A 27,364-nucleotide genomic window follows, 5' to 3' on the forward strand; every position below is an offset into this window, starting at 1 on the left:
GTTGCACGCCTTACTACCCACCGCCAAGAATCCGATGTCATATGACCGATGTCTGACACCACCAGTTGGTTGAGGTCGCACTTCTAACTATATACAATATTCTTCACAGGCATATCACCACATCCCCCTTTCTTTGGAGATGTTAACATTTATATACATGATTGGTATTATAATTTAACACATGTGGCATATGGTTTAACTGTACGTCAATTAACAAATGCATGCTAACTGTGTCCCTTGTGCACAGCTCTTTGTGATTACACCTCCGACAGGATCACACGACTGATCATCTGGGCTCTTGTCAGCTTTCTGGAAGATGGGTTTCCGTGCCGATCTTGTGTGCCGTAGCCTTTTGACGCGATGGGTCCTGAAGACCGGTGTCCTTTCTGGCCATGCTTACGTCACCAGCTTCTGCATCACCGGCTTCTTTCGTATCTTTACGTGATACTTTTTACTGTTGTGTCATTGTGAATTCTCGGATGTCTCTCGGACGTCACCAGCTTTTTTTGTGTCTTTACGCAATGCTTTTTACTGCTGTATCATTGTGTATTTTCTGGCCTGTCAGTCACATTGCCGATGTCTTCTTCTCTGGTATCATCAGTGGGACCCATCGTATCCCCCACTCTCCTCTGTTGTGTTTGGTCCTTTGTAATTCACGAAAGAACTCACCAAACACTTAGATTTGTCCAAACTAGAATCTTTTATTGAGTCTCATGTGGTAAGATAGAAATCTGACACAGAGTACGTTATCATGGAGTCTGCTAACTACTCCTCTGGAACTTGCACCTCGCACTGACCATTCACATGTATGTCTTATTACCCTCTAAATTTTCTTCTCCTGATGGTTGGATGTGTCTCCCTTTATATCTGAGACACAGGTCACATGACCTTGGTTTAGAGACCACATGGGGTGTCTATACCGCCACCTGCTGATTGGAGGTCGTACGCCATCCAACTATGGTATAGCTCCATGGGCATATCATCACATTCTCTTCCTCTTTTTTGTTTTAAGAGTGATTTTGTGACTGATCCTCTTTTTGCTTGGCTTTGGTAGCACCCACCTTGCTGGAGGCCTGCACCCGGGGAGCAGTAGTTTGTGGAGACGTCTCGTGTTGGCTTGCTGCTGAGGGACTGTGCGGTCGTGATCAAATCTGCAGTTTCAATGGCTTGCTGCAGAGCTTCGCACTCTGGTGTTTGGGTTGGATCCACATCCCCAACATTGGATGCTGTCCCTGCATCCTCTGTTTGAGCCCCATGCGGTGGCTCCTCTTCACTTGAAATTGCTATGCATAAATCATCTGTTCCTGAAGAACCAAGTGGTGGCTCAACCTTGTCTTGTACTACAATATACATATCATCCGTCATCATAGAACTGCCGATTGATACAGCCTTCTGCTCCTCTAACTCATCTTTCAATGGAGTTGCCTCAAGCAATGGGAAGTCCAATGCCGGAACCATTTCATAGGCCTGAGATGACTCACCGTATGCCTCTGAAGCCAGTTTCTCTAAAATGGGTTTTGTGTCTTGTTATTGGTTTGTTCAGAGCTGATTCATTTTCATCCAAAGTGCCTGCTACTGCAATTTGACTTTCCATCTCTGCATACGCCATCTTACAGCTTTCGCAAGTCTCAGTGCCCTGTGCAGACTCTGGTCACCTCATCACTCCCGTGAAACAATCTTACTAGCTTTTCATCATCGTCCTCATCTGGCTTCACTTTCTTCCTCGTTTCATGGTCTTTGTAAATGTCCTTCTAGTTCTCCTCATCGGAGTCAATATCATCGTACTCATCACCATCGTCTTCCGTGAAGTATAACACTGCTCGCAGAATTATGTGTTCATGCATGATGTGACCTCTTTCCAATCAGCAGTGAGTCTTTCTGCAGAGTTTCCATCTAACACTTCATGCTTTGGAAGCTCAGGAGGAGCAAAGAAGTTGAAAAAAAGAGTCATTTAGTACAGTTTTTGTGACTGCTTTACGAGTAGGCCGACCCTTATGCATCTGCTTCATTCTAATGGCTTTCATTGTGACACTTCCAGTCGATGTGGCAGACTGTGCATCCCGTGATTATAAATAGAAAGAAGCTTGCACCATCAGGTCGCGACTCCATCTGGTAGGTTTTTACGAGTACCTCATTTGTGAAGTGCTCATTCGATTCATCTTGAACTCGAGAGTGAAACTCATTGGCTGTCCATAATCTGAGATGTTTATGGTAACATTCGTAGATGCTCCAGGATGGGCTCATCGTGCTCCTGTATCATGTGACTGAGTGTATCCTCATTTTCGAAGACTGCTAACCAGAACTCTGAAGTGTCCTTCGGATCCTCTATCGCTGTCTCTGGGTGATCTCCACTTTCACGATCGCTCGTATCTCATCGGATAATTGCGACATAGTATCGAGTTACGAGTTGCAGTAATCTTCTGTTGCCTCGTTGACTGGGACATACAGCCACTCCACTAGGTTCAGGGCCACACATACATCCACCCCTATGAAACTCATGTTTCGTGTCCACAATAGAAAATGTACGATGTGACTTCTGTTGTGCACCCATGTTTTGAGTTCACATACCCCCAGCATCTCAAACTCATTCCCAGTGTAGTCTATCAGCAGTCTTGGTTGATTTGCGACATCCAGTGGAACTCGCAGCCAGTGCAAATCAGACAGAGGGGGAGATTTGGCTCTCCACTCCCGTGTTAAGCTTGCATTTTATCAGTATGTCGTTTAGCATCACTGGAATGGTCCATCTGTTTTCAACAGCATCAACTGGATCATTACTGATGTTCCAACTAGTCATTAGGACGTCTTCCTCTTTTGTATTCGGATGCAACGTATCCTTGATCAAGATTAGATCAACAAAAAATAATTCTTCAAGGGGCATCTCCTCGATTGCATTGATTGACCCCGTTTGGTCCACTGTACGACACAAAAAACATTGTTTCACAAAATGATTTATACGACCCCACCTGGAACATACTTTTCCATATGCTGGACAATTTCCATATGCTGGACATTGCTGCAGGCCACTGCATTAATCATTAACTTCAGTTGTGCATTCCAGACTTACAACCTTCGTTCAAAACTCTGTTTTGAAGGCCTACCTCTGCCACCATTGTTGTTCACCATATCAATGTTCTGTCACAGTGCTGATAACTGGCACTCTAAGGAAGCTCAAAAAAACTTTAGGAGCCTCTCAATGCTGTCCTCTCTTGGAAACACCCTCTGCAAACTAGACTCCCTTTGTAACGCTTCTGCAAACTGGCCTCGCATATTTAGTACGAGGTAGCTGTAGGACAAAGCTCTATGCCTTCACTTTGCTGACTCAGATCTCCTCACCCTTACCTTTCTCTCCATTCTCCCCCATGCATGCTGTAGGTTTCAGCACAATTTTGCAATTGAGGACACCTGCCAATTTAAGGGATTTCTCTATACATATCACTCTAGGCTATTGAGAGGTTAGTTTGTTCAATAATATAAGCACAGTTTGAATTGAACTAACCCCCACACATGCAAACAACTTTGTCCAGCATGAATCTAACTATATGTTTAACTCTTCCTTACACAGAAATGTTAAATTAAACCCGCTTTAAACAATATCTTATTTCTAATATTTACCAATACAAATATAAATCCTTTAAAACTACCTTCATTTTTCTAACACCGATCTTGATCATCAGGTCAGTCAAGGAGGTGGCCATGGAGGTAGTCAGGGTCCCCCAGCTGGAGTAAATTGAGGGTGGAAAATTGCCATTGTGTAAATATATATGTGGAGAGAATTATGTTTGTATATATAAAAATATTGATAATGGGTGCGGTTTACCAGCCATGTCCCACTGGAATTGGGACGGGATGCAGCCAATAGAGCTGCAAGAGGCCTCTTTCAGATTTCCCAACAATTGCTACATCTCATGAGATCGAACAAGATCTCATGAGATATTGTAATCTGGATCCTGCCCACAATGGGCAGGACACAGTCCTGTAGAGTTAAGTGAGCTTAAAAGCTCACTTAATTCTGCCGACGTCAAATCTAACCGGCCCCCGGAATCTTGGATTTGGATTTGTTTATTGTCACGTGTACTGATGTACAGTGAAAAGTATTTTTTGCGAGCAGCTCAAACAGATCATTTAGTACATGAAAATAAAATAAAAAAGAAAGTACATAATAGGGCAATGCAAGGTCCACAACGTAAATACATAGCTTTAAACCTGCATGGGAAGATAAAAGAGAAAGGTCAGTGATAATGTTAGTTTTGCAATTAAATTTTAAAAGATTAGTACAGTTATAAGAGATGTAAAAAGAGGATCTGTTTGGGAGAGCTCGCAGAGAATCGCCAGGCTCCGGCGCCATCTTGCTTTTTAGCCTCGCTGTTAATATCCCAGCCGGGCACCATTTAGCACTGGTCTCCACAAACGGGGACCAAGCGGAGTGGCACTTGGAGGGGTCTCCCAGGAGATCAGAGGCCCCCCTTGATGAAGAACCTCAGGAATTACAAATTAGGGGTCAGTTCTTGGAGAAACAGGAGCAGATGTGTTCCCATCTATTGAAGTTGCCTGAAACTGTGCGGGCTCATGGATTATGAATGGAGTAACCCATGCAGCAGATGAGTTTGACCATGTATCCGGCTCCAAGTGCATGACTTCCTCCAATGAGAAGGTGGCAAATCTTAATGAGAGTCATATGTTGCACCACATGGTGTGCATGCAAGAGCAGCATAGTGTCCTGCACAGAATTATTGATGCTATGCAGCCTGGAACAGTCAATTCTGAACTTGTTCACTGATGTCCATGGAATACATGTAGTTCTTTACAGCCTGGACAGTTCAATCACTCGTCGTCCAAAGCTGGCTGAAGGGTGTGCCAGTTGCATCCCAACAGTAACCTCCCTCAAGCCAGCAGGAGTGCCAACCAAGGGCTGAGGATGTGCCTAAAGAGGATGGGGGTACCAAAATCCTCACACCGCCCTCTGCAACCTCAGCTTCCCCCGCCCCTCTGACTGAGGGAGCATCTACAGTGCGGGCCCTGGTGATGACAGCTGTCCTGAGATGCAGGCAGCCCAATCCCAGAGAGACCCAACAGATACCTCCAAGATGAGGATGACTGCCACATCGCAGACACAAAACCAGAGACAAGAGCAGACTGCCTCCGCACCCTCAACAAGACAAGGGAGCATTACACAGGAGATTCCAAATGCGGAGGGTGCCGCATCAATCTGAGTATTAAGTGGATCACTGAGGTGTGATGTTTATGTAATCTGTTAGTTAAGCTCACTTTGTTAATAAACTTATTTGGTGCTAACACGAGATGCGTAATTCTCTTAACTGTGCTGAATGGTAGTGACAGTGTGTGAACAAGATATTAGATGCTTACCAGTGACAATGACATCTCCAGCAGTAGTCCATCCCACTGTTATGATAAGATGCATAGAATGCAAGCACAGTTGTCCACCCTGTACTGTCCTGATGCCTGGTATTTTATTATGCATGCTTTGATGGTCTCTGTTTCTGATAATGTATTACCCATTTCTAGCCACACTCTCCTGTTGATCAGATGAGGTTCAAGTAGCCTGGCTGTATGACCGACCCAATACCCAATCAATGGCAAGAGGGAGGAAAGAGACCAACTTTTTTCTCTTCCTCTACCCCTTGATGAGCTTGGGCAGAATGGTGGCACAATGGTTAGCACTGCTGCCACACAGCCCCAGAGTCTGGGTTCACTTCCGGCCTCCGGTGATTGTCTACGTGGTTTCTACCGGGTGCTCCGGCTTCCTCCCACAATCCAAAGATGTGCAAGCTAGGTGGATTGGCTATGCTAAATTGCCCTTTAGTGTCCAAAGGTTAGGTGGGTTTACTGGGTTACGGGCATAGGGTGGAGGCGTGGGCTTAAATAGGGTGCTCTTTCAGAGGGTCGGAACTCTGTTCCAGCCGACACCGGGACAGGAAATCTGGCCCTCAGACTCTCAGTCCTGAATCCTTAAACTTATATCTATATCTATTTGTTTACCCTGGACATGCAATTTTAAATGCATGTAGGAATCATGGGCAAATCTGTATGTATTACCCATCCTTAATTGTCCTGAGAAGGTGGGTTTGCCCTTCTCCTTAAACCATTGCAGTTCTGGTGGCGATAGTGCTTCTAAGAAATCCACCAACAACTGCAAGGGAAATATTTCCACAAGCCTTATTCAATCTTGTCTGCATGGGATCATTTTAAATAGTGTGTGAAATAGTAGCCTCAGGATTGTAACACCATGGAAAGGAAGATGACATAGCATTTCTCATGTAAAAAAAGTTGGAGAATGCTATTGCATTGTGATGATGACTCTTAAACCTCATTTCAATTTAGTGATAAAGCTCCTGTCTAATTCACACTAGATGCCAAGATATCAAGGTTTATATTCCCCAGAAAGTCTGTTGAAATATAAAATCAGTGAAAACTGGGTGAAAACTGTCCAGGTTTTGAGTGGAAATAGGGTTGGAAGGGGAGAAAAATCTTTCCTGGAGTCTTTAATGGGGAACCAGTGAACATCACACAGTTGCATTCGTTTCAGTGTTGAGTCTATAAGTAAGGACTGCTAGAGCACAGTATGTGAAGGAACAAAATCTTTGACAGAAACCTTCCAGATCTTTGTTTTTAACTGTATATGTGGATACTTTGAAAGTTGCTGTCTGATTTATAATCCAAAGTAACAGTGAGCACTATTAGCCTCACTATTATTATCTATAGTACACAAAAGTCCAACAATCAGAAAATGTATAAGATTACAAAAAATTAGATTCTCTGAATATTTTTGGAGTTACAAATAGTAAAATGAGTTGAACCTAATTTAATTTAGCCATCATATTGGAGTCTGGACTTGATTTTCAAGTCTGCCAATGGACAGATGGAGGAAATGATTTACCTTATTCAATAATCAATTTAAATAACGTACCTGGAAAGTGCAACAAATCATTAAGAGCCCATTTAAAACTGTGGAACTCTCAATTCATTAGTACCAATTAAATAAGTAATCTTAATGACCTTTCATCACATTTAAGTGCTCTCATGATGAAAGGTGCAGTAAATGTCGCTGCTTTGTGAATAGGAGATAAAAAGGCTAATTAAATTGATTAAAATACACATTTAGGGTAGCACAGTGGCACAATGGTTCAGTGGATTGTCCATGCTAAACGGGCTAAATTGACCCTTAGTATCCTAAAGGTTAGGTGGGTTACTGGGTTACAGGGATAGGGTGGGGGCATAGCCGTAAGTACGTTGCTCTTTCAGAGGGCCGGTGCAGACTCAATGGGCCGAATGGCCTTCTGCACTGTCAGGATTCAATGATCGATGTTCTCTGGTTGAATGGATTGTGTCTACAAAGTTGATTGTTAACAATAATTAAATTGTATTTGACAAAACCTTTCAATAAAATCAATATTTAAGTTTTTAAATTGTAGGTCAGCATGGTAGCCCGCTGGTTAGCACTGCTGCCTCACAGCGCCGAGGTCCTAGGTTCATTCCCGGCTCTGGGTCACTGTCCATGTAGAGGTTGCACATTCTCCCCATGTTTGCATGGGTTTCGTCCCCACAACCCAATGATGTGTAGGGTAGGTGGATTGGCTGTGCTAAAATTGCCCCTTAATTGGAAAAAAAATCAATTGGGTACTCTATTTTTTTTTTTACATTTTTAAATCATAAAATTTTAATTTTTCAGTTTCATTGATTAGTAGCGTTTTAGATGGTTAAATTGTGCAGTGCCAGATATTAACACTGGAATTGTAAAGACTCTTTAACAGACAGCCTTTAAGACATATTCACATTGGAATTTGAGGAAGTTCGTAATATAATATAGAACATAGAACAGTACAGCACAGAACAGGCCCTTCGGCCCTCGATGTTGTGCCGAGCCATGATCACCCTACTCAAACCCACGTATCCACCCTATACCCGTAACCCAACAACCCCACCCTTAACCTTACTTTTTAGGACACTATGGGCAATTTAGCATGGCCAATCCACCTAACCCGCACATCTTTGGACTGTGGGAGGAAACCGGAGCACCCGGAGGAAACCCACGCACACACGGGGAGGATGTGCAGACTCCGCACAGACAGTGACTCAGCCGGGAATCGAACCTGGGACCCTGGAGCTGTGAAGCATTTGTGCTAACCACCATGCTACCGTGCTGCCCAATAATTTGAACAAAGAACTTTAAAGAGCTTGAAATATTGAGGTGGATCTAATGTAGAGTTTCTTGCAAACAGAGGACTAAATTGACAAAGTTGTCATAGAGAATAAGAGTGAGCCTAGACCTTTGCATTATAAACTGGAGAAGGGAACTTTTTATCATTCTCTGGTGATATGGCAAAATCATAAACTAAAAAACTTGCAGTCTGATTGTTAGGCTTCTATTACAATCTTCACAGATGTCACGGGGTGTGGACCATCCAGTTCCCTGTGACTTCCATGGAATATGAACTTCCCCGGTAACGGGGCGGGGCTTGCCCTTTAACGAGGGGAGCCTCATAGTATAAAAGGCCCGGCCTGAGTGAACGTCAGGGAGGGCAACCCTTCAGAGAGTGGAGCGTTATTGTGTATGGAGAATTAACTAGTACTGTTGCATCTAGCCTACCGTTCCATCGGCGCGATTCTCCGAAATGGAGACTAAGTGTTCGCGCCATCGTGAACGCTGTCGCGTTTCACCACAGCGCGAAACAGGCAGAAGGAAAACGGCACGGCACTGAAGCGGTTCATGCCGCTCCAGCCTTACATCCTGGCACGGACTGGGGGCGGCGCCAACCCGTGCATGCGCAGTGGCGAAGCGCCAACCGGCGCATGTGCGGACACTCGCGGAACGCTTTGGCCCCGACGCAGCATGGCACGAGGCTTCTGGGGCCGGAAGCGCAACAAAGTAGGCCCTGGGTGGGGAGAGGCCGGCCCACTAATCGGTGAGCCCTGATCGGGGGCCAGACCCCATTGGAGACCCCCCCCCCCCCCCCCCGAAGGAGCACTTTTCCCTGCCCCACAGGCCGCCCCCCGACCCTTTGCACAGAGTTCCCGCCGGCAGCAACTAGGTGTGGACAGCGCCGGCGGGACTCTGCCATTTCCGCACAGCCGCTCGGCCCATCCAGGCAGGAGAATCGGCGACCCAGCCGCGAACAGCGGCCTGCGACCGGCGCCAAGCCAAATGCGCCAGCACAAATGGCGTCAATTCTCCGCACCTCGGAGAATCGCGCGCCAGCGTTGGGGCAGCGTGGCTCAGTTGCAGCGATTCTCTGGCCCGGCGCGGGGCTGGGAGAATCGCACCCATGTGGATTCTACACTGGCGACGAGGATTGAATGGAATTGCCGTCGGTGCCAAGTGCTGTGTCCCCGGATCACTTTGTTTAGGCCTCAGGAGGCCTCCATCCCATTGGCAGAGATGCCTCACATTGGAAAATTGGAGCCATATGATGTAGATACTGATGATTGGGGGCAGTACATTGACAGCATGTAGCATTTTTTTCGGACAAATGCAATTATTGGGGACGAACGACAAATAATAATCCTACTAACAACTTGTGGTGCACCAACCTACTATATCATAAAAATTTTGACCCACCCAGATGTGCTAGATATATGGTCTTTTGCCGCCTTGGTAGCCCTTGTCGGGGACCACTTTAATCCCAAACCCCTGCTAATCGTTCGCCGGTTCTGGTTTCATACCACCACCCCGAACCAGGGTGAATCGATTGACGATTATTTGGCCCTATTGTGCAAACTGTTTGAAACCTGCGAGTTGAATGAATCCCTGAGGACTGTTTGGTCTGTGAAGTCTGCGACAGCAACACAACAAAAACTTTAGCAGAAACTCACCTGCATCTGCAGCAGATGGTCAAGATATCCATCTTCCATGAGAACGCTGAGAAGGAACTCCAGGGCATGGCGGTCCTGAATCTAGGCTGCCCGACCAACCGCTGATCTACTTTCTCCAACCCAAAGAAACGGGCTGGCGATGATGGGGCAATTGCTGCAGAGATACAGACTGCCACGACGGAGGCCCAGAGAACCAATGAGCAGCCTCCCCCCACCAAGGAGGACCCCAATTTCAGGTATGAGTTGGCAACAGTCGCTGCCAACATCAATGCTTCAGATGGACCTGTGAGGGTCCACCCCCATGTGACCGGGTTTACTATGTAGATGACGGAGATGCATCCTTCCAGCAGCTACACTGCATAACTGCACCACAGGTTACTCTGATCCAAGTGAACCTGGAGGTGAATTGGAACTCCATCCAGATGGAGTTCGACACCGGAATGATGGTCTCCGTGGTCAGGCGCTGCAAGTGCGATAAAATCCGGTCGAGCCTCCAGACATTGTCCCTGCAGCACACCTGCGACAGCTTGCCACTTATACCAGGGAGCGATTGCCAATTGCGGGGATATCAGTGGTCCCAGTTACAAATGGGCAGCAGCCAGCAAGTCTACCGCTGGTGTTGGTGTATGGCAGCAGGCTGGGTTTACTGGGCCATGACGGGCTGTAGCACCTTATAATAATCTTTATTGTCACAAGTAGGCTTACATTAACACTGCAATGAAGTTACTGTGAGAAGCCCCTAATCGCCACATTACTTCACCTGTTCAGGAACACAGAGGGAGAATTCAGAATGTCCAAATTATCTAACAGCAGCTGTCTTTCGGGATTTGTGAGAGGAAACCACTTCCATCTGAATTGAGAGCGGGTCTGCCGCATGTACCCGCAAAGACCGGAAAAAATCTTAGTGAGATTTCCCACTATTTTCCAGGAGGGCCTGGGCACCATACAGGGGGCATTGGCCAGGATTAGTGTGGACCCATTGGCGCAGCCATGTTATTTCCATACCCGACCAGTCCCATATGCTCTGAGGCCTAAGGTGGATGCTGAACTGGATCAATTGGAATGTTTGGGCATTATACACGTCGTTCAGTCCTCCAACTGGCAGCCCCAGTTGTATCCGTAATGAAGCTTGATGTGCCTGTGCGGTGATTATAAGATGATGGTGAAGATTGAGAGGGTAATAAGACGTACATGTGAATGGTCAGTGCTAGGTGCAAGTTCCAGAGGAGTTGTTGTGAGACACCATGATAACGTGCTCTGTATCAGATTGCTAGCTTACCACACAAGAATCAATAAAAGACTATGGCTTGGACAAGTCGAAGTGTTTGGTGAGTTCCTTTGTGAAGTACAAAGGACCAAACACAACAGAGAAGGAGAGTGGGGTATACCATGGGTCCACCACGCCACAACGGGGGTTGCACTGGCCGAATTATTGATGGGGTGCTACCTCCGCACCTGATGATCCTGGACATTGCTGGGAAGGCCCACCATGGATAGGACAGGACCAAGGCGGACACAGGACTTCTCATGACTTTGCGCGGTTTCGCCCCAGGACATTCAGTATATGTCTGAAATTTTGGCTACGGTGCTGCATGGGTGCCAGGCGCGGTGTTGTCGCAACCCAGTCAAGTCTCCTACAAAGTGCTGGCACAAATCCAGGAATCCAAATGACAATTGCACCACCTCCATAGCCGCTTTCCCGCAGAGCTAGACCCAATTCCGGATGCCCCACGAGTTCCGCCAGCCCCACTGATACCACTGCTGCTGCTACTGCCGGCACCTCCAGCTCCTGCAGCCATCGAGATCCAGCACGCGGAGATGCCAGATGTGGACCCATTCAACTCTGAAGCTGACTCCTACATGGACATTCAGCTGCCAGTGGACACTTCCGCACCGATTCCTGACATCACGCTGGCCACGCCGATCCCACCCCAAAGCTCCCTACGCCTCCATACCCTGCACAGACAACGGCCGAGTGCCGTCGCCATGTGATGTGTAAGAGGAGTCCCTCGCACCAATCCGCAGACATGGACGGCCACTCCGGATATGGCGAGTGCGGGGATGGGGGTATTAGAAACCCAACAGAGGTCACAGGTTGTGGATCATCCGGTTCCCCGTGACCTCCAGAGAATACAAACTTTTTTGGTAATGGGGTGGGACTTCCCCTTTAACAAGGGGAGCCCTCATAGTATAAAACCCTGGCCTGTGTGCAGGTCGAGGAGGGAGACTCTTCAGGGAATGGAGAGTTATTATGTGTAGAGAATAAACGTGTATTGTTGATTCTGACCTACCGTTCCATGTGTATTCACTCTGCATGGATTCTATGGCTTCCATTTCTGATATTTTGGAGTTTTGGATCCCATAGGAACTTCCTCATTTTCCTACCTCAGACCAATCTATATAAGGTAGTAATACCACTGTTGGTCAAATAAAATTCTGAAACTGCATTAGATGCAGATAATGACTTAGCACAGTGGTTAGCACTGTTGCTTCACAGCACCAGGTACCCGGGTTCAATTTGCTTAGTCTGTGCGGAGTCTGCACGTTCTCTCCATGTCTGCGTGGGATTCCTCCGGGTGCTCCAGTTTCCTCCCACAAGTCCTAAAAGACGTGCTTGTTCAGTGAATTAGACATTCTGAATTCTCCCTCAGTGTACCGAAACAGGTGCCGTAGTGTGGCGACTAGGGGACTTTTACAGTAGCTTCATTGAGGTGTTAATGTCAGCCAACTATTGACACTAATAAAAGATTATTATTACTTGCTTTTGGCAGATCCATGGCAAGATTAGGAACTAGGTCCCTTCTTTGACCTGCTTGTGTATCTATTACCCTCTTTCTAGGTCTGGGTCAGTAATGCTCAACCAACATGGGAGGAGTGAGCAGCACTGTTAAAGACACAAAGGCCTACTGCAGATTGGAAATAGTTATTCACTTTTCCAAGGTATTTGTCTCTCAGCATGCTACTAAGGAGTTGTATTTGAGGTAATATTTTAAATTCTTCGTTATAGTATTCCAGTTTTTGTTTAATTTTCTGTTTAGTTTCCAAGATAGATTTGAGAATATTATCATAATACAATATTAACCAAAAATCTCAGATGAATATGCAAAAATATTATTTGCTATTCCATCTAAAAGCTTTGCCAATTGTGATGTAGCTGTGTGCTGCATTGTAAAAAGCTTTAAAATTAATCAAGGCACTCATTAATTATATTGTAATCTTTTGGAATCAGCAAGATGTTCTATTTTAACTGGAAGGATTGTATGACCAGTAACTATATAACGCCTCTTTGAGTAATACTGGGTACACTTAAATAGTTGGAGGTATGAAATAAAACAGAGACACCCAAGAAGGGAAAAATAATTCATTTATAAGAAATGTTGCTATAATTATCGCCTTGACAACATTTAGTTTACTGGTGAGTTAAATTCGTGGGTTCACTTTTTTTGTAAAAAAAAAATCAAGCTCAAATATTGAATCAATGTTCGCAAATGGTTAATAAATAAACAGTTTGGCATATTTCATGGGTGCAGGCTGCTGCAGATAAAAGTTAAATGAGCTGATTTTCTGAGTTTTCAGGCAAGGAAGAGACAATGGCTGGAATGCTCCAAAAACATTTCTAAGTGTGGTCTCCATTGGGAAATGAGGTGCAATTCCTACCGGGTGGATTGACACGATGCAGATCGCAATCTAGAAATTTATGTGGAGCCAGAGGTAATTCGCGCCATGATCAGGGTGCCATTTTTAAAGGGTGCCCTAATCTCAGAATAACAGTATAGCGCCCTCCCCAACAACTTGCTGGCAATCAGACCCGTCGCCGAACTGAGCAATGCCCCGCTACAGGTTCGCCAAACCCCCCCCCCCTTTCAGGGACCCCTTCATGCCCCACTCCTTGGCAGTGCCAACCTGAAATTGCCCCCGGCAGTGGCAACCTGACATGGCCAAGGTACCGGGGGCAGTGCCAGATTGGCACTGCCAAAGTGCCAAGGAGCAGCACTCTGACCGAGCACCTGGTCTTTCTACGAAGGACTTCAGAATACAGGAAACCTCCAGCAGAAAGAAAAGCGGTCAGACAGAACACCTGCTCTTTCTCTAGGAAGCACTTCAGAATAAAGAAAGAGCTACATTAAAAAAAAAACTACTGTTAGAAATAACACCTGCTCTTTCTAGTTAATGGACCATAAAGAGCTATAAATGAAGCTATTCCCTCCTTTGAAATAGCCTGGACCTGTCAATTAATAGGCTTGTAAAAGGTAATGGACTGTGAAATTGAATGTAAACAATGCAGTTCAAAGCTTTTAAGCTTCTCAGCAAGCACCCTGAGGCTTGAAAAGGTAAAGGGGAATGAAATTGTATGTGAAGAAAGTACTTCAAAGGTTTCCAACACATCAAAGGAAAAACGTTTAGCTTTATCCAACAGATCATTGATATTGACAATGGAGGAGAGAGACATCAACGGTTTGAAAGCTACAGAGGAAAGACTTTACCTTCATCTGAAGACAAGCTGGAAGAGATATCAACAGTCTAAAGGCTACAGAGGCAAGAATTTTAGCATCACCCAGTTGATCATTGATATTTACATACTGAAAGAGAGTTTAAAAATTTTCAAAGCTACAGAGGGAAGACTTGTCACACAACCCTCATCCCGGGAAACACTCCTAATATGAGCCTCTCCAGCCCAAGCGACACACCTCCAACTCCCAGCTCTACTGAAGGCCCCCTCCCCTCAGCACCCTGGAGATAAATGTAGAGAGGGTACTCACATCCTTGCTTCCCTTGGTATCCCTGGTACTTGATCCCCGCTTTTAAGGACCAGCCGTGATTTACACCGGAGTGACCTCCCACTGGGGGGTTTGAGTGAATACCGTGAGGCCATTGCATTCAACTTTAATCTCGCTAATCAGATTGAAATGAATGCAAATGAATTTTGGTCAGGTTCTCCCCTTTTGGGCAAGATCCTGATCACACGAGCTGGAGCAGGCCGGGAGACTGGGAAATCCCAGGTCTTGTCATAATATCCACTCATGTATATCATGAGATGCAGACAGGCAGTGATTGACACACAGGATAACCAATAAACACACACGACACAGAACAATCAATCACCAGACAAGACACCACCACTATAAAGCCCACAGGGCATTAAGGCTCTCCCTCTCTCTCAGGACACGGCTAGGGAGATAGTCGCAGTTCACAAGCCAATGATCATCATCACCATGTGATAGAGAGCTAGTCTGGTCAAGCCAGTAGGAGGTTATCAGTTAGGTTAATAGAGTGTCAACCCACAGCAGATTATGTACAGCAATCAACAGGTTCAATAAAACAGTGTTGGAACATCTCCTGTATTGGAAGCCTGTTTCTCGTTTTACTGCATCCAGTTGCAGTCGATGTTAGACCAACACAGATAACACATCATGGTACCAGAGAGCTATTAACTCTAACGAACCTACCTCGAGTGAATCTGCAACGACCAGCACGCAGCCATCCAGCGGCATGGAAAAGATCCAACCTCCTCCGCAACTCCGGATCTCCGGCAACCTCAGCGCCAACTGGAAAGTCTTCAAACAGAAGTTCCTCCTGTATATCGAGGCCTCCAACCTCGAGGCAGCATCGGATGCCTGAAGGATCACGCTGTTCCTGTCGACTGCGGGGCACCACGCTATCCACATCTATAACTCGCTCACATTTGCCGATGGCGAAGACAAGACGAAGTTCAAGACGGTTCTGCTGAAATTCGATAACCACTGCGACATTGAGGTGAATGAGAGCTTTGAACAGTACATCTTCCAACAGAGGCTTCAGGGTAAGGATGACCCTTTTCAGTCCTTCTTGACCCATCTCAGCATCCTAGCGCAGTCATGTAATTATGACTCGACGGCTGATTCCATGATCCGGGATCAGATCGTTTTCGGGGTCCCTGTGGGAGCAGCTCCTCAAAATCAAACAGTTGACCCTTTCCATCGCCATCGAAATGTGTGTTGTCCATGAGCATGCCAGGAATCGTTACTCCCGCATCAGGGCGGCAGAAAATGCAAAATTAGTCTCCCATGAGGCAGAAAAGGTGCAGGCCATCGCAGAAATGCAAGGCCTGAGCATCGAGGAGAGTGGCCATTTCACGCGCTTTTCCTGGGTCCCTACACATGCGCGCCATGACCGGGTGGACGACGAAGCTGAAGACCCCGATGCGCATGTGCAAACGTCGGCCGACCGCACTGCGAATGCGCGATGGCGCACGGAACGCGCTGACGTCAGCGTCATGACGTGTCCAAATTGTGGCTCCGCCCATTTAAAGCGGCAATGTCCAGCCAAAGGAAGGTGATGTCTGCAGTGTGGAAAGCCTGGGCATTACGCGGCCTTATGCAGGTCCGCTCCACCGACCAACAGCCAGCGATCCCAGCTGCAGCGCAAACATGGCCGCTGCATACGACAAGGCATGCAGGATTCGGATCCTGACAACCCAACGGACCCCGATGCTGACTGCCTCGAGTCTCCATACTGGGTGGGCATAAGCACCACACGCGAGCTGGCCTCCACCGTGCCTGCAAACTGCCTTTCAATCCTCACTGTGGATCCTGACAGCGAGTGGTGTGCTGTTGTCACGGTTAACCAGTCTCGCATCCGATTTAAATTGGACACAGGCGCATCTGCAAACCTCATATCACAATCGGACCCCGACAGCATCCGAGACCAACCTTGCATTCTTCCACCAGCCTGCCAGCTCCTACAATGGCAATGGCATAGTTGCCAGTGGATCGTGTCAGCTAGGTGTATCTCACAAGGCAATCAAAGTGACGTTACGATTTGAGATCGTCCAACCTGACAAGGCATCCCTGCTCGGTGCTCGCGCATACAAACTCCTAAAGCTGGTCCAGCGCGTCCATGCCATGTCCTCGACACCGGCGACTGCCTCGCCCAATGTAAATCTCCAGGCTGAGATAGACGACATTCTCACGCAATACCACAACGTGTTTGATGGAATGGGCACGCTCCCATATCGTTACAAGATATTGCTCAAACCGAATACCATCCCAGTCATCCATGCACCGCGCCGGGTGCCGGCCCCTCTCAAGGATCACCTGAAATCGCAGCTACGAGAGCTCCAAGACCAGGGTATCATCTCAAAGGTCATGGAACCAACAGACTGGGTCAGCTCCATGGTCTGCAACAAGAAGCCCTCTGGAGACAGCACAGTGGCGCAGTGGGTTAGCACTGCGGCCTCACGCACCTGAGGTCCCAGGTTCGATACCGGCTCTGGGTCACTATCCGTGTGGAGTTTGCACGTTCTCCCCGTGTTTGCGTGGGTTTCACCCCAACCCAAAAATGTGCAAGCTAGGTAGATTGGCCACTCTAAATTGCCCCTTAATTGGAAAAAATGAATTGGGTACTCTAAATTTATTTTTAAAAAAGAAGCCCTCTGGTGAACTCCGCATTTGCATTGATCCCAAAGACCTGAATCGCATCATCATGCGCGAGCACTACCCGATCCCAAAGTGTGAAGAGTTAACCTGTGAGATGGCTCATGCCAAATTCTTTACCAAGCTGGATGCCTACCGTGGGTTCTCGCAGATACCATTGGACGAGTCCAGTCGGAAGCTGTGCACATTTAACACTCCGTTTGGCAGGCATTGCTACAACCGCATGCCTTTTGGTATCATATCAGCTTCTGAAGTATTTCATCGCATAATGGAGCAAATGATGGAGGGCATCGAGGGGGTGCGAGTTTATGTGGTCGACGTGATCATCTGGTCCACGGCGCCCGAGGATCACATCGCTCGCCTCAAACAAGTTTTCCAGAGGATACATGAAAACGGCCTCCAGCTCAACAGGGCCAAATGCTCATTTGGTAGGTCCGCTATCAAGTTTCTGGGTGACCACATTTCACAGCAGGGTGTGCGACCTGACGCTGACAAGGTGCTGGCATTCAATGCCATGAAGACCCCAGAGGACAAAAAGGCGGTCCGCCGTTTCCTCGGGATGGTGAATTTTCTCGGCAAATCCATTCCCAACATGGCACCCCACACCACAGGCCTCCGGTATCGCTTAAAAAAGTCGACAGTGTTCCAGTGGCTTCCCGCACATCAAGCGGAGTGACTTGAGCTGAAGGTGAAGCTGGCATTCTTTGACCCAACCAAGGATACCAAGATATCCACAGATGCAAGCCAGGACGGCATTGGGGCGGTGCTCCTCCAGCAAGACGACTCCTCGTCCTGGGCTCCAGTGGCATACGCCTCCACGGCCATGAATCCGACCGAACAATGGTATGCCCGGATCGAAAAGAAGTGCTTGGGTCTCCTGACAGGAATAGTCAAGTTTCATGCCAATGTTCACGGTGGAAACAGACCACAGGCCTTTAGTTCACATAATCCAAAAGGATTTAAATGACATGACACCTCGGCTGCAGCGAATTCTTCTTCATCTCCGCCGATATGACTTCGAACTCATCTACACACCGGGTAAGGAGCTGTTTGTCGCGGATGCCCTATCCCGATCCGTCACCAAGCCATGTGAACAGGGTGACTTCATTCGCCACATTGAAGCACATGTACAGCTGCGTGCCAGCAACCTCCCAGCCACTGATGAACGAGTTATACAAAAACATGCAGAAACTGCCAAAGATCCCCTACTGCAGCACGTGATGAAGCACATCACCCATGGCTGGCAAAAGGGGAGTGCCCCCAGTTCTTCAACATTAAGGACGAGTTGACGGTTGTTGAGGGGATCCTTCTTAAACTAGATAGAATCGTCATTCCCCAAAGCATGCAAAACATGGTGCTCAGACAGATCCAGGAGAGTCACCTGGGGGTCAAGAAATGTCGACGCAGAGCTCGTCAGGCAGTTTACTGGCCTGGCATCAGCCAGGACATTGCCAACACAGTCCTCAACTGCACAACATGCCAGATGTTTCATCCAGCTCAGCCCAAAGAAACGCTGCAACAGCACGAGATTGTGACCTCTCCATGGTCCAAGGTGGGGATAGACCTCTTTCACGCAAATGGCCGTGATTACATGCTCCTGGTCGACTACTTCTCCAGCTACCCGGAAGTGGTGAAACTGTCGGACCTCACGTCCAAGTCCGTCATCAAAGCCTGCAAGAGATGTTTGCCAGGCATGGGATACCACTCACGGTAATGAGTGACAATGGTCCATGTTTCTACAGCCAAGAGTGGTCTAACTTTGCACAATCCTACCACTTTAGTCACATCACATCCAGTCCCCATTACCCGCAATCAAACGGAAAGGCCGAGAAAGGGGTCCATATTGTCAAGCGGTTGCTGTGCAAGGCTGCAGACTCAGCCTCAGATTTCAACCTGGCGCTATTGGCATACAGGGCAACCCCTCTGTCGACTGGTTTGTCACCGGCACAGTAGCTCATGAACCGCAACCTGAGGACGACTGTTCCAGCCATCCATGTTCCTGACCTTGACCACCTCACGGTGCTGCAGAAAGTGCAGTGATCCAGAGACCAGCAAAAGATCACGTATGATGCTCATGCCACGGATCTGCCTGCGCTGGCTCCAGACCATGTTGTTCGCATCCAGCTGCCTGAGGGAGGTTGGTCAGCCCCAGCTGTTGTCGTCAGACAGGCTGCTCCCAGGTCTTTCATTGTCCAAATGGCTGATGGCTCCATTTTACAGTGCAACAGGAGTGCACTGCGTAAAGTTCCCTGCCCATCACCCGACCGCACTTCTCTGCATGTGAGCATGCCTCCTCCGGATGTCTTGCACCACGAGGCCACCGATCTGGCAGCGATCCCACCTGTCCACAAGGCCACCGAGATGGCAGCCATCCCGCCTGTCCAGGTGCCGGCATCCCCCCCCCCCCCCCCCCACCTCTGCGGCGATCGATGAGAATTCGTCGCCCACCGCAAGACTGAATCTATAGACTTAACTCTTGTAAATTTTGTTCAGTTTGCTCTGTATCTGCAAGATAGACATCCTCCCATGTACATTAGTTCATTCATTCCCTACTTGTCCATAGTTATGCATGCATATACAGCCACATTCCAAAATGTATTTTAAAAGGGGGAGATGTCATAATATCCACTCATGTATATCATGAGATGCAGACAGGCAATGATTGACACACAGGATAACCAATGAACACACACGACACAGAACAATTAATCACCAGACAGGACACCACCACTATAAAGCCCACAGGGCATTAAGGCTCTCCCTCTCTCACAGGACACGGCTAGGGAGATAGTCGCAGTTCACAAGCCAATGAACATCATCACCATGTGATAGAAAGCTAGTCTGGTCAAGCCAGTAGGAGGTTATCAGTTAGGTTAATAGAGTGTCAACCCACAGCAGATTATGTACAGCAATCAACAGGTTCAATAAAACAGTGTTGGAACATCTCCTGTATTGGAAGCCTGTTTCTCGTTTTACTGAATCCAGTTGCAGTCAATGTTAGACCAACACAGATAACACGTCAGGTCACACCCGCCATTCTCCCAACATAGCGAGATGTGTGCCCAGCAGAACATGACGGAGAATCTCCCCCAATGTCAGGACTTGCTGGCTGGCACTATAAATTGTCAGGGCTTGTTTAATTGTGCATTAAAAGATAAATAAAGCAGGCAAGTGGAGTTTGTGAGGTAGATTTTGGTCTGTGCACAGTTTTGAGCCCAGATTCAGCACAGCACGAGTTGTATGCACGCACACCAAGAGGTCTAAGGTGGATAAAATTAATCTTCAGACCTCATCACCATATTGGCTGTTGCTGTAAGCCTCTTTGAGGTTGGTAATCTGTTTTACTACTCTATTTCAAAAACAACAATAAGTGTTTCACCTTACAAGGGAAAAACCTTTCCTTTAGAATTTGTGATAAAAATAAACTAACCGTCCAGTGCATTGAAACTTTAATGACATGTTAGCTGATTTATACCACTTCCTTTTGTATCTAGAGCAGTGAAGAAGAAGTATGTACTTCAGAATTACAGCCTTTAAACATCAAATGGTGAGTGTATTTTGCTATGACCACAGCATGCGCATTTCTTTTTTTTTAAAAAAGCAAAAGTATGAAGCAATTTTCTGTTAAATATTTCAAATATATTGGCCATGCTTTGTTGTTCATTGAAATAATAGTTTGCAACATGGTATCAATTGTTAACCTGTGTGTTTACTCAACATAGAATTACTCATTACATCCACATTCTGCGAGACACAGTAATCGTGAGCTTGCTCAGATACCCTGCAGTTAGCAGTAAGAACAGTCCAATAACTGTGTGGGCTGTCATTCTTTCTAGTACACAACAGTCCTTATCCCTGAAAGCTTATTTCTCTTTTTGTCAATTCATGTAATAATGTAGTGCTGCATTGAAACATTCACCATTTGAATGTCTGAAATATTTGACTGAATGTAGGTAAATGAATGTCTGATCAAGTTAGATGAGATTATTTTGGGTGGATGGAAATGTCTGCGAAGCATTTCTGCATCCCTATTTGGTACCAGCGGCTCTGTTTACAAGAGAAGGGAATATTTCTAACTAGAGAGAAACAGGTTGAGTGAGCATGTGTCTTTCCAGGGGTAGTAGGATTCTCAATGACACAGGAAGCCAGGGATTGTACTGATCACTTTCTCTCACTTACTACCCCTCTCTTGGCATGCGACCGCACAAAGAGCATAATTTTGATGAATGCCCACTCTGCTGGAAGCAGTATAATGTTTTATCCTGTCAGCCATTCCCACCGCATTTGAGTAACCATGACAAACCAAAGATGGCTGCTTGGTCGCAAGGACTACCTGCTGCAGATGCATGACACCTTTCCATCACACAACCACACCTAGACAGCATATTTTCACAAGGAATGTTATGGAGAAAACCATTGGCATGTTGAAACAACCGTTCCCCAAGGTGTGAGGGCTACAATACAAGAACTTGTTCACAAGAACATGACTCCAATTTCATGCTGGTCTCTGCATTCCACATATCCTGGCTCTTCTGAGGTGGCAGCCCTTACCACCAAGCCTTAGCAAGCACCTCGAGAAGAGAAAGGACAGAGACATCTGGAAACTGACTGCTCCGGATAGGCTGTCTGTGAGTGGCTAATCAGATTCCAGTTCCTGTAAAATCATCTGCACATCACTACTGTTCCACAATTCCCCATCTTTTTATGTACTATAACTTGACCAAAATTGTAAAATAAAAGGCACCAAACAAAAAAAAATGTCCAAAACAACTCCAGCAAAAATATTTCTAATATTACATGGAACTCTTCACCCTCTGCTAATGTCTTGCAGATGCCTTTGTCTAACCTAGCATTCCTACACAGTGCTACCTCAATGGCTGCAGCTTGGATGGTGTAGGGTTGGTGACTTTCAGTGGAAGAGACTTGTTGAATGACCTCAAGGAATCCTGAGCCTTGAGGGTCCAGCTGAGGACTGCACCATCTCAGTGATGGTAGCAGCTGTCTGGACTGTATGGCGGACAGGCTTACAGGGAACAGCAAGGACACTGGCAGAATGGCAAATGTGGGAGTATGAAACTGTCCTCCTGAAAGAGAACAGCAGATTTGCGTGCGACAAAACCTGTGCCACTTCCCTGACAGCATCTTAGCATCTTACTAATCTGAGGAACACAGACATTTGGAACTCCTGCAGGAGCCAACATGCCTCTTTGAGCACTAATATCTGCAACCATCGTAGCGATCTGAGCCTTTATCAAGTTGGGTTTGCATTCAACAAGCATAGATCTGATGAACTCAGTGTGAGTTCCCACTGCACCATTGAGATATTGGGCACGATCCAGTGGTCACACTGCACCGGAAAAGCAGCTTGCTGCGGTGCAGCTTGGCCAATGAAAGCTGGGAGACCATGCTCCCAGGATTTACCCGGCTCTCCATGCGTCGCAAGATCCAACGCAATCTCGCGCGTTGCAATGTAAATCCCACCCATTGTGGGCAGAATCACTTCTTGACAAATCTGCATACGAGAGCGAGACAGCTCAGCTAGTCTCACTCTAATGTGCAGATTACTGAGGTACCTGAGCCTTTGGGATTCATCCCATTTGCCTCGGAGACTTCGGGGTGAGTGCTGTTCAGCACTGGTCCCCCACAAATGGGGACCAGCTGGAATGGCATTTTTGGGGGTCTCCCAAGGGATCGGAGGCCACCAGCTGCATGCCCTTTGGGCAGGGTGGTGCCCTGGCATTGCTGATGCTACCTGGGTACTCTGGAAATGAAAGCTGGCATCTTGGCAGTTCCACCTGGTGCCAGCCTGGCACTGCCAAGTGGTACTGTCAGCTGGCGTCGGCACTGCCAGGGTGCCAGTTTGGCACTGCTGCGGTCCAAGATGGCATCTTTTGCGTGTCCCAGATTGGGTGGGGGCACCCATTGTGGGGGCAAACCCTCTCATAGTGCATTTGGACTGGGGAGGCGGAGAGGTCAGGGATCATTTTGGGGGCCTTGGAGATCGAGACGCCATTCTGGCAAGCAGAGCTCCCCACGGTACAAAATGGGGTTATGTGCAGCCTCAGCTGAGTGTTCCACATTCAGGCCCCTTATACAATGCAAGTCACGTTGAATAGATACATGTTTCTCAGCACTGCGAGCACTCCAGTTTTGGGAGAATTGCGCCCATTGGGTGGGTTGTGCCTGTGTTGCAGTAGAAGCTGTAGGAGCTGAGGCTTCAGCCACAAGGTACTGTATCACGGTCCAAATGCTGTCATAGTTAGCCACCACATTCTGTGCCAAGTTGGAACTGGATACCTCCACATTTCTTACCAAAAACTACAGGTTCTATGCCAGGCCTACCAATGCACCAAGTGTTTCTGTGCCCTGAGTCTTCTGCAGCAGAACCTCTCTGTGACCTTGCCCTCGAGGCAACTGACACATGTGCTGTTCTTTCCCTTCGATCTGATTGCAATCCACACATGATCAATGGCTCACCAAGTTCTGATCCCACCTCAATACAACCCTTTAAGAAATGCATCATGCCAATATTTGAGTTGGTGGCCACAGGTGTCAGATCAAATAACAGTGGTTCTTCCTCAGACACGTGGTGTTGCTCGCCCCCTTCATCATGAGGCTGCACTGACTGATAAAGTGACAGTTCTTGGATATCTGAAAGAATAAGTGCAGAAGGAGAGGATTGGTTAGCATTGTTGCTTCAAGCGCCAGGGATCCGAGTTCGATTCCTGATTTGAGCCACTGTCTCTTCAGAGTCTGCACGCTCTCCCCGTGTTTGCCTGGGTTTCCTCTGGGTGCTCCGTTTCCTCCCATAAGTCCCAAGGTGAATTGGATATTCTGAATTCTCCCTCTGTGTCCCCAAACAGGCGCTGGAATGTGGCGCTTAGGGGATTTTCACAGTAACTTCATTGCAGTGTTAATGTAAGCCTACTTGTGACAATGAAGATCATTATTATAATTCCATTTCAAACTTTCACTTCATACCAGGTAGCAGGAGGGTGAAGTGGGATTTGAGAAGCTCGAAAGACAGGATCACACCACCATTATGGATATTTTGTGGGATCCTAGTTCCAACAGCCTCAGTCATTGCTGGCCAATTGGCAGCATTGTGTCTTTCACGGGGATCGGGCGGTGCGAGCGTGGCTCTCACCCACTGATTCTCTGCTACTGTCTCTTATCTGCAAGCTAGTTCTTTAAGAGAGCAGGAAGTTTGTCAGTGAACGTGTTGCAAAGCATCTATCATAACTGAATGGTTGGAAGTATATTTAAACTGTGAGATGTAGGTGTGAGGCTCAATGCATCCTCTAATCTTTTTTCTTGTGTGTGATGTGTGAGTTGCACTTTGAAGTCACTTTAAGATCAGTGGTGCAATGGGTAGGCAATGACATTTGAAGACTGACCTTCACTCATGTGAAATCAATGAATTTTTTGTCAGCACGTAGCCAGTTCTGTGAAGCCACGCTGCTTGAATTACTATCCATTGCTATCTGTCCTCATTCCCTTTGCAGTATGTGCCTTGGGTGCCTCCTAACCTTATGTAGAAACATGACCTTCCTCTTCCTTTCCACCTCCTGGACTAAGACCAGAGTATCACATCAGAGATACTGGGAGTCTCCTTTCTGGCCTGATTTTTCATTGGTACTATTATTCCTTCTCTGAAATACATTTTGATGCAGTTACACCAGCTGCTACAACCTGAATGTACCTTCCCGCTTTGGAGTGCATGCCGCCTTTTAAAAATGTAGGCATGTTGTAAATCATGCCAGCCATGCACACACTGGGCCTCCTACTGAGCGTGCTGCAAGTCAGCAGCATGGTTAGTGCTGGACTGCAAACAGTCATGCTGATGAAAAAGCATTTCTTTTCAAAATATTTACATCGGTCATGTTGCACCCTGTAGTGCTTCAATAGAGTTATGTACATTTAGTGTTAATCACCCAGACTGAGGGGCTTTACACGGTTATCAGCCCTCCTCAGTGTACATTTGCTGTTAGGCATTACTCAGTGGCCTTTCCCCAATGTGCTTTGGTGGTAGCTACCCCAAGCTTAAGTGCGTCCCTCAGCACATAACCCTGGGCCTTGGAATATGCCAGTCTGCAACACTTGGTCGAGGACAAAATTTCCATGAGACAGTGATGATACGGCACAGTCCAACTAATTGGAGCATTCCGTGGCAATGAGGCCAGTCCCATCCTTTGCAACACAAGGGACAGGTGGAACCTCAGTACATAGTGACACTTGGTGTTTGCATACCAGGGTTCACGCACAGCTTGATGCAGCCACACACAAAGATGGCCATCAGGATTAGACTGACATTGGGTACATTTCTCCCTCCCTTATCCAGAGATTTGTGCATGGTGTCCCTTCAGACACAATCCGTTTTTGATCTCCAGATGAACTTGAAGATGGCTCGGGCGACTACTGCGGCGCAGGACCAGGGTATGGATCAGACCTGTACCATGTACAGCAACACAGAGAGTACCTCACACCTGGTGACCAGGTTTTGCCAGCAATAGCGAGGGAGCGTTGCTCCCACTTGCCCAGTTTTGTGTCTTACTTTGGCGATGCGCTCCTTCTAGATTTTGGCACACGCCCCAGTCTCTCAGGTAATCTGACCTGATGGTGAAGGGAACAAAGGACGGGTGCCAAAGAACATGGCCTTGCTCTTGCCCTGGTATGCCTTGGCTCCCGAGGCAAGTTCGAACTGGTCGTAGTTCTCAAGAGCCTACGTTCCAATGGGATCTGAGCAGAAGACGGCAAAGTCGTCCATGTACAAAGGAGGCTTTGACTTGAATACCTCCACTGCCTGGGATCGTCACTCCTCTTATGCCCGGATCCTTCCTGATGGATTCGGCAAAAGGCTCTATGCAACACACAAACAGGACAGAGGAGAGGGAGCAGCCTTGCCTGACTCCAAGTTTGATCTGAAAGCTTTCTGATTCCCATCCATTTTTTAAAATTGAAGAAGTCGATAAACTGTTTCCACCTCCGGGCAAACCCATCCACTGACCCTCTCAAGACTAACTTGATTTTTTCCGGCCTAAGAAATTCCGCATGGTCACTCACCCACAGCTCCAGCTTCAGCGAGCCAGAGTCCTCCACTCCAACAAAATCCGTCTCCGGGCTACCAGGGAGGCAAAGGTCAAAACATCAGTCTCTCTGGCCCCCTGGACTCCCGACACTCTGAATATTGCCACTCCTGGAATCAGGGCCACCTTCACCCTCAGCACCTCGGACATTACGTCTGCGAACCCTTGCCAAAACCCCTTCCGCTTTGAACAGCCCAAAACATTTGAACCTGGTTCACCCCATGCACCATCCACACCTGTCCTCCACCCCCTCAAAGAACCTGCTCATCCTAGCCACCGTCTTATGTGCCCTATGGGCTACTTTGAATTGAATTAGGCTAAGCACACAAAGCAATAACACAGCCTCCATCTCTCTCCCCAGCTCTTCATCCCACTTCCTCTTGACCTCTCCTATCGGGGCTCCTTCCCAGTCCATTGACTCCTTATAAATCTCCAACACTCTGCACTCGCCAGGTTTCTTTATACGTGTTTCTCTTAAAAGGGACAATCACCACACTATATCACCACAGTGGTGCCAGTGTTAAGTCCTGCATTGGAAGAGAACTATCAGTAGAAATTGGTAGTCACGGCAACAAGTCAGCTTTACAATGGGGAGAGTTGTATATTGTGGGAGGAGCAAGGCTTCAGGTAATAATAATCAGGGGATCAGTTTCCATCCACAATATTGAATTAATCAAATAAAAACTGGGCAGAGACACATCAAAATAGACTCCATGCCAAACTCCAACCTGCCCAACTTCTTTCTGTTGCCACTGTGACCCTAACCTCAACCACCAGGCCCTGAAATTTCTGATTCACCATGTTTTGTTTTTAACCGGTTTTATTTGTTTATCTGAAAGTTATGTATCTCTTTCTGAAAACCTTTGTTCCAATTTTTTCAAAGTTAGGTGGCTTCGTCACCTGATTTGCCCCCAGGCTCTTTAGCTAAACTGCAAGTACTGCTCTCGTAATTATTACATAAATGACGAGCCTGCCAGCCATCACACTCGTGACTCCTTTGCTTTGGTTATAACATTAACTATTTCAATCAAAAACGCT

General features: G+C 47.1%; 1 protein-coding gene across 3 annotated transcripts in view; it reads left to right on the plus strand.

Moving 5' to 3' along the window:
• simc1 (SUMO interacting motifs containing 1) overlaps positions 1-27,364 on the plus strand; it is a 110,754-nt gene that overhangs the window by 26,937 nt on the left and 56,453 nt on the right. The window contains exons 2-4 of one of the 3 annotated variants that reach the window (XM_038795608.1): positions 12,668-12,768; positions 14,246-14,364; positions 20,735-20,787. In XM_038795608.1, coding sequence (XP_038651536.1) covers positions 20,752-20,787 — 36 coding nt within the window. In that variant the 5' untranslated portion in view covers positions 12,668-12,768; positions 14,246-14,364; positions 20,735-20,751. Of the gene's footprint in view, positions 1-12,667; positions 12,810-14,245; positions 14,365-20,734; positions 20,788-27,364 lie in introns of those variants that run through there. The other 2 variants (XM_038795607.1, XM_038795609.1) reach the window with 2 other exon arrangements.

Source organism: Scyliorhinus canicula, chromosome 4, assembly GCF_902713615.1.
Source record: "Scyliorhinus canicula chromosome 4, sScyCan1.1, whole genome shotgun sequence".
Taxonomy (NCBI): Eukaryota; Metazoa; Chordata; class Chondrichthyes; order Carcharhiniformes; family Scyliorhinidae; genus Scyliorhinus; species Scyliorhinus canicula.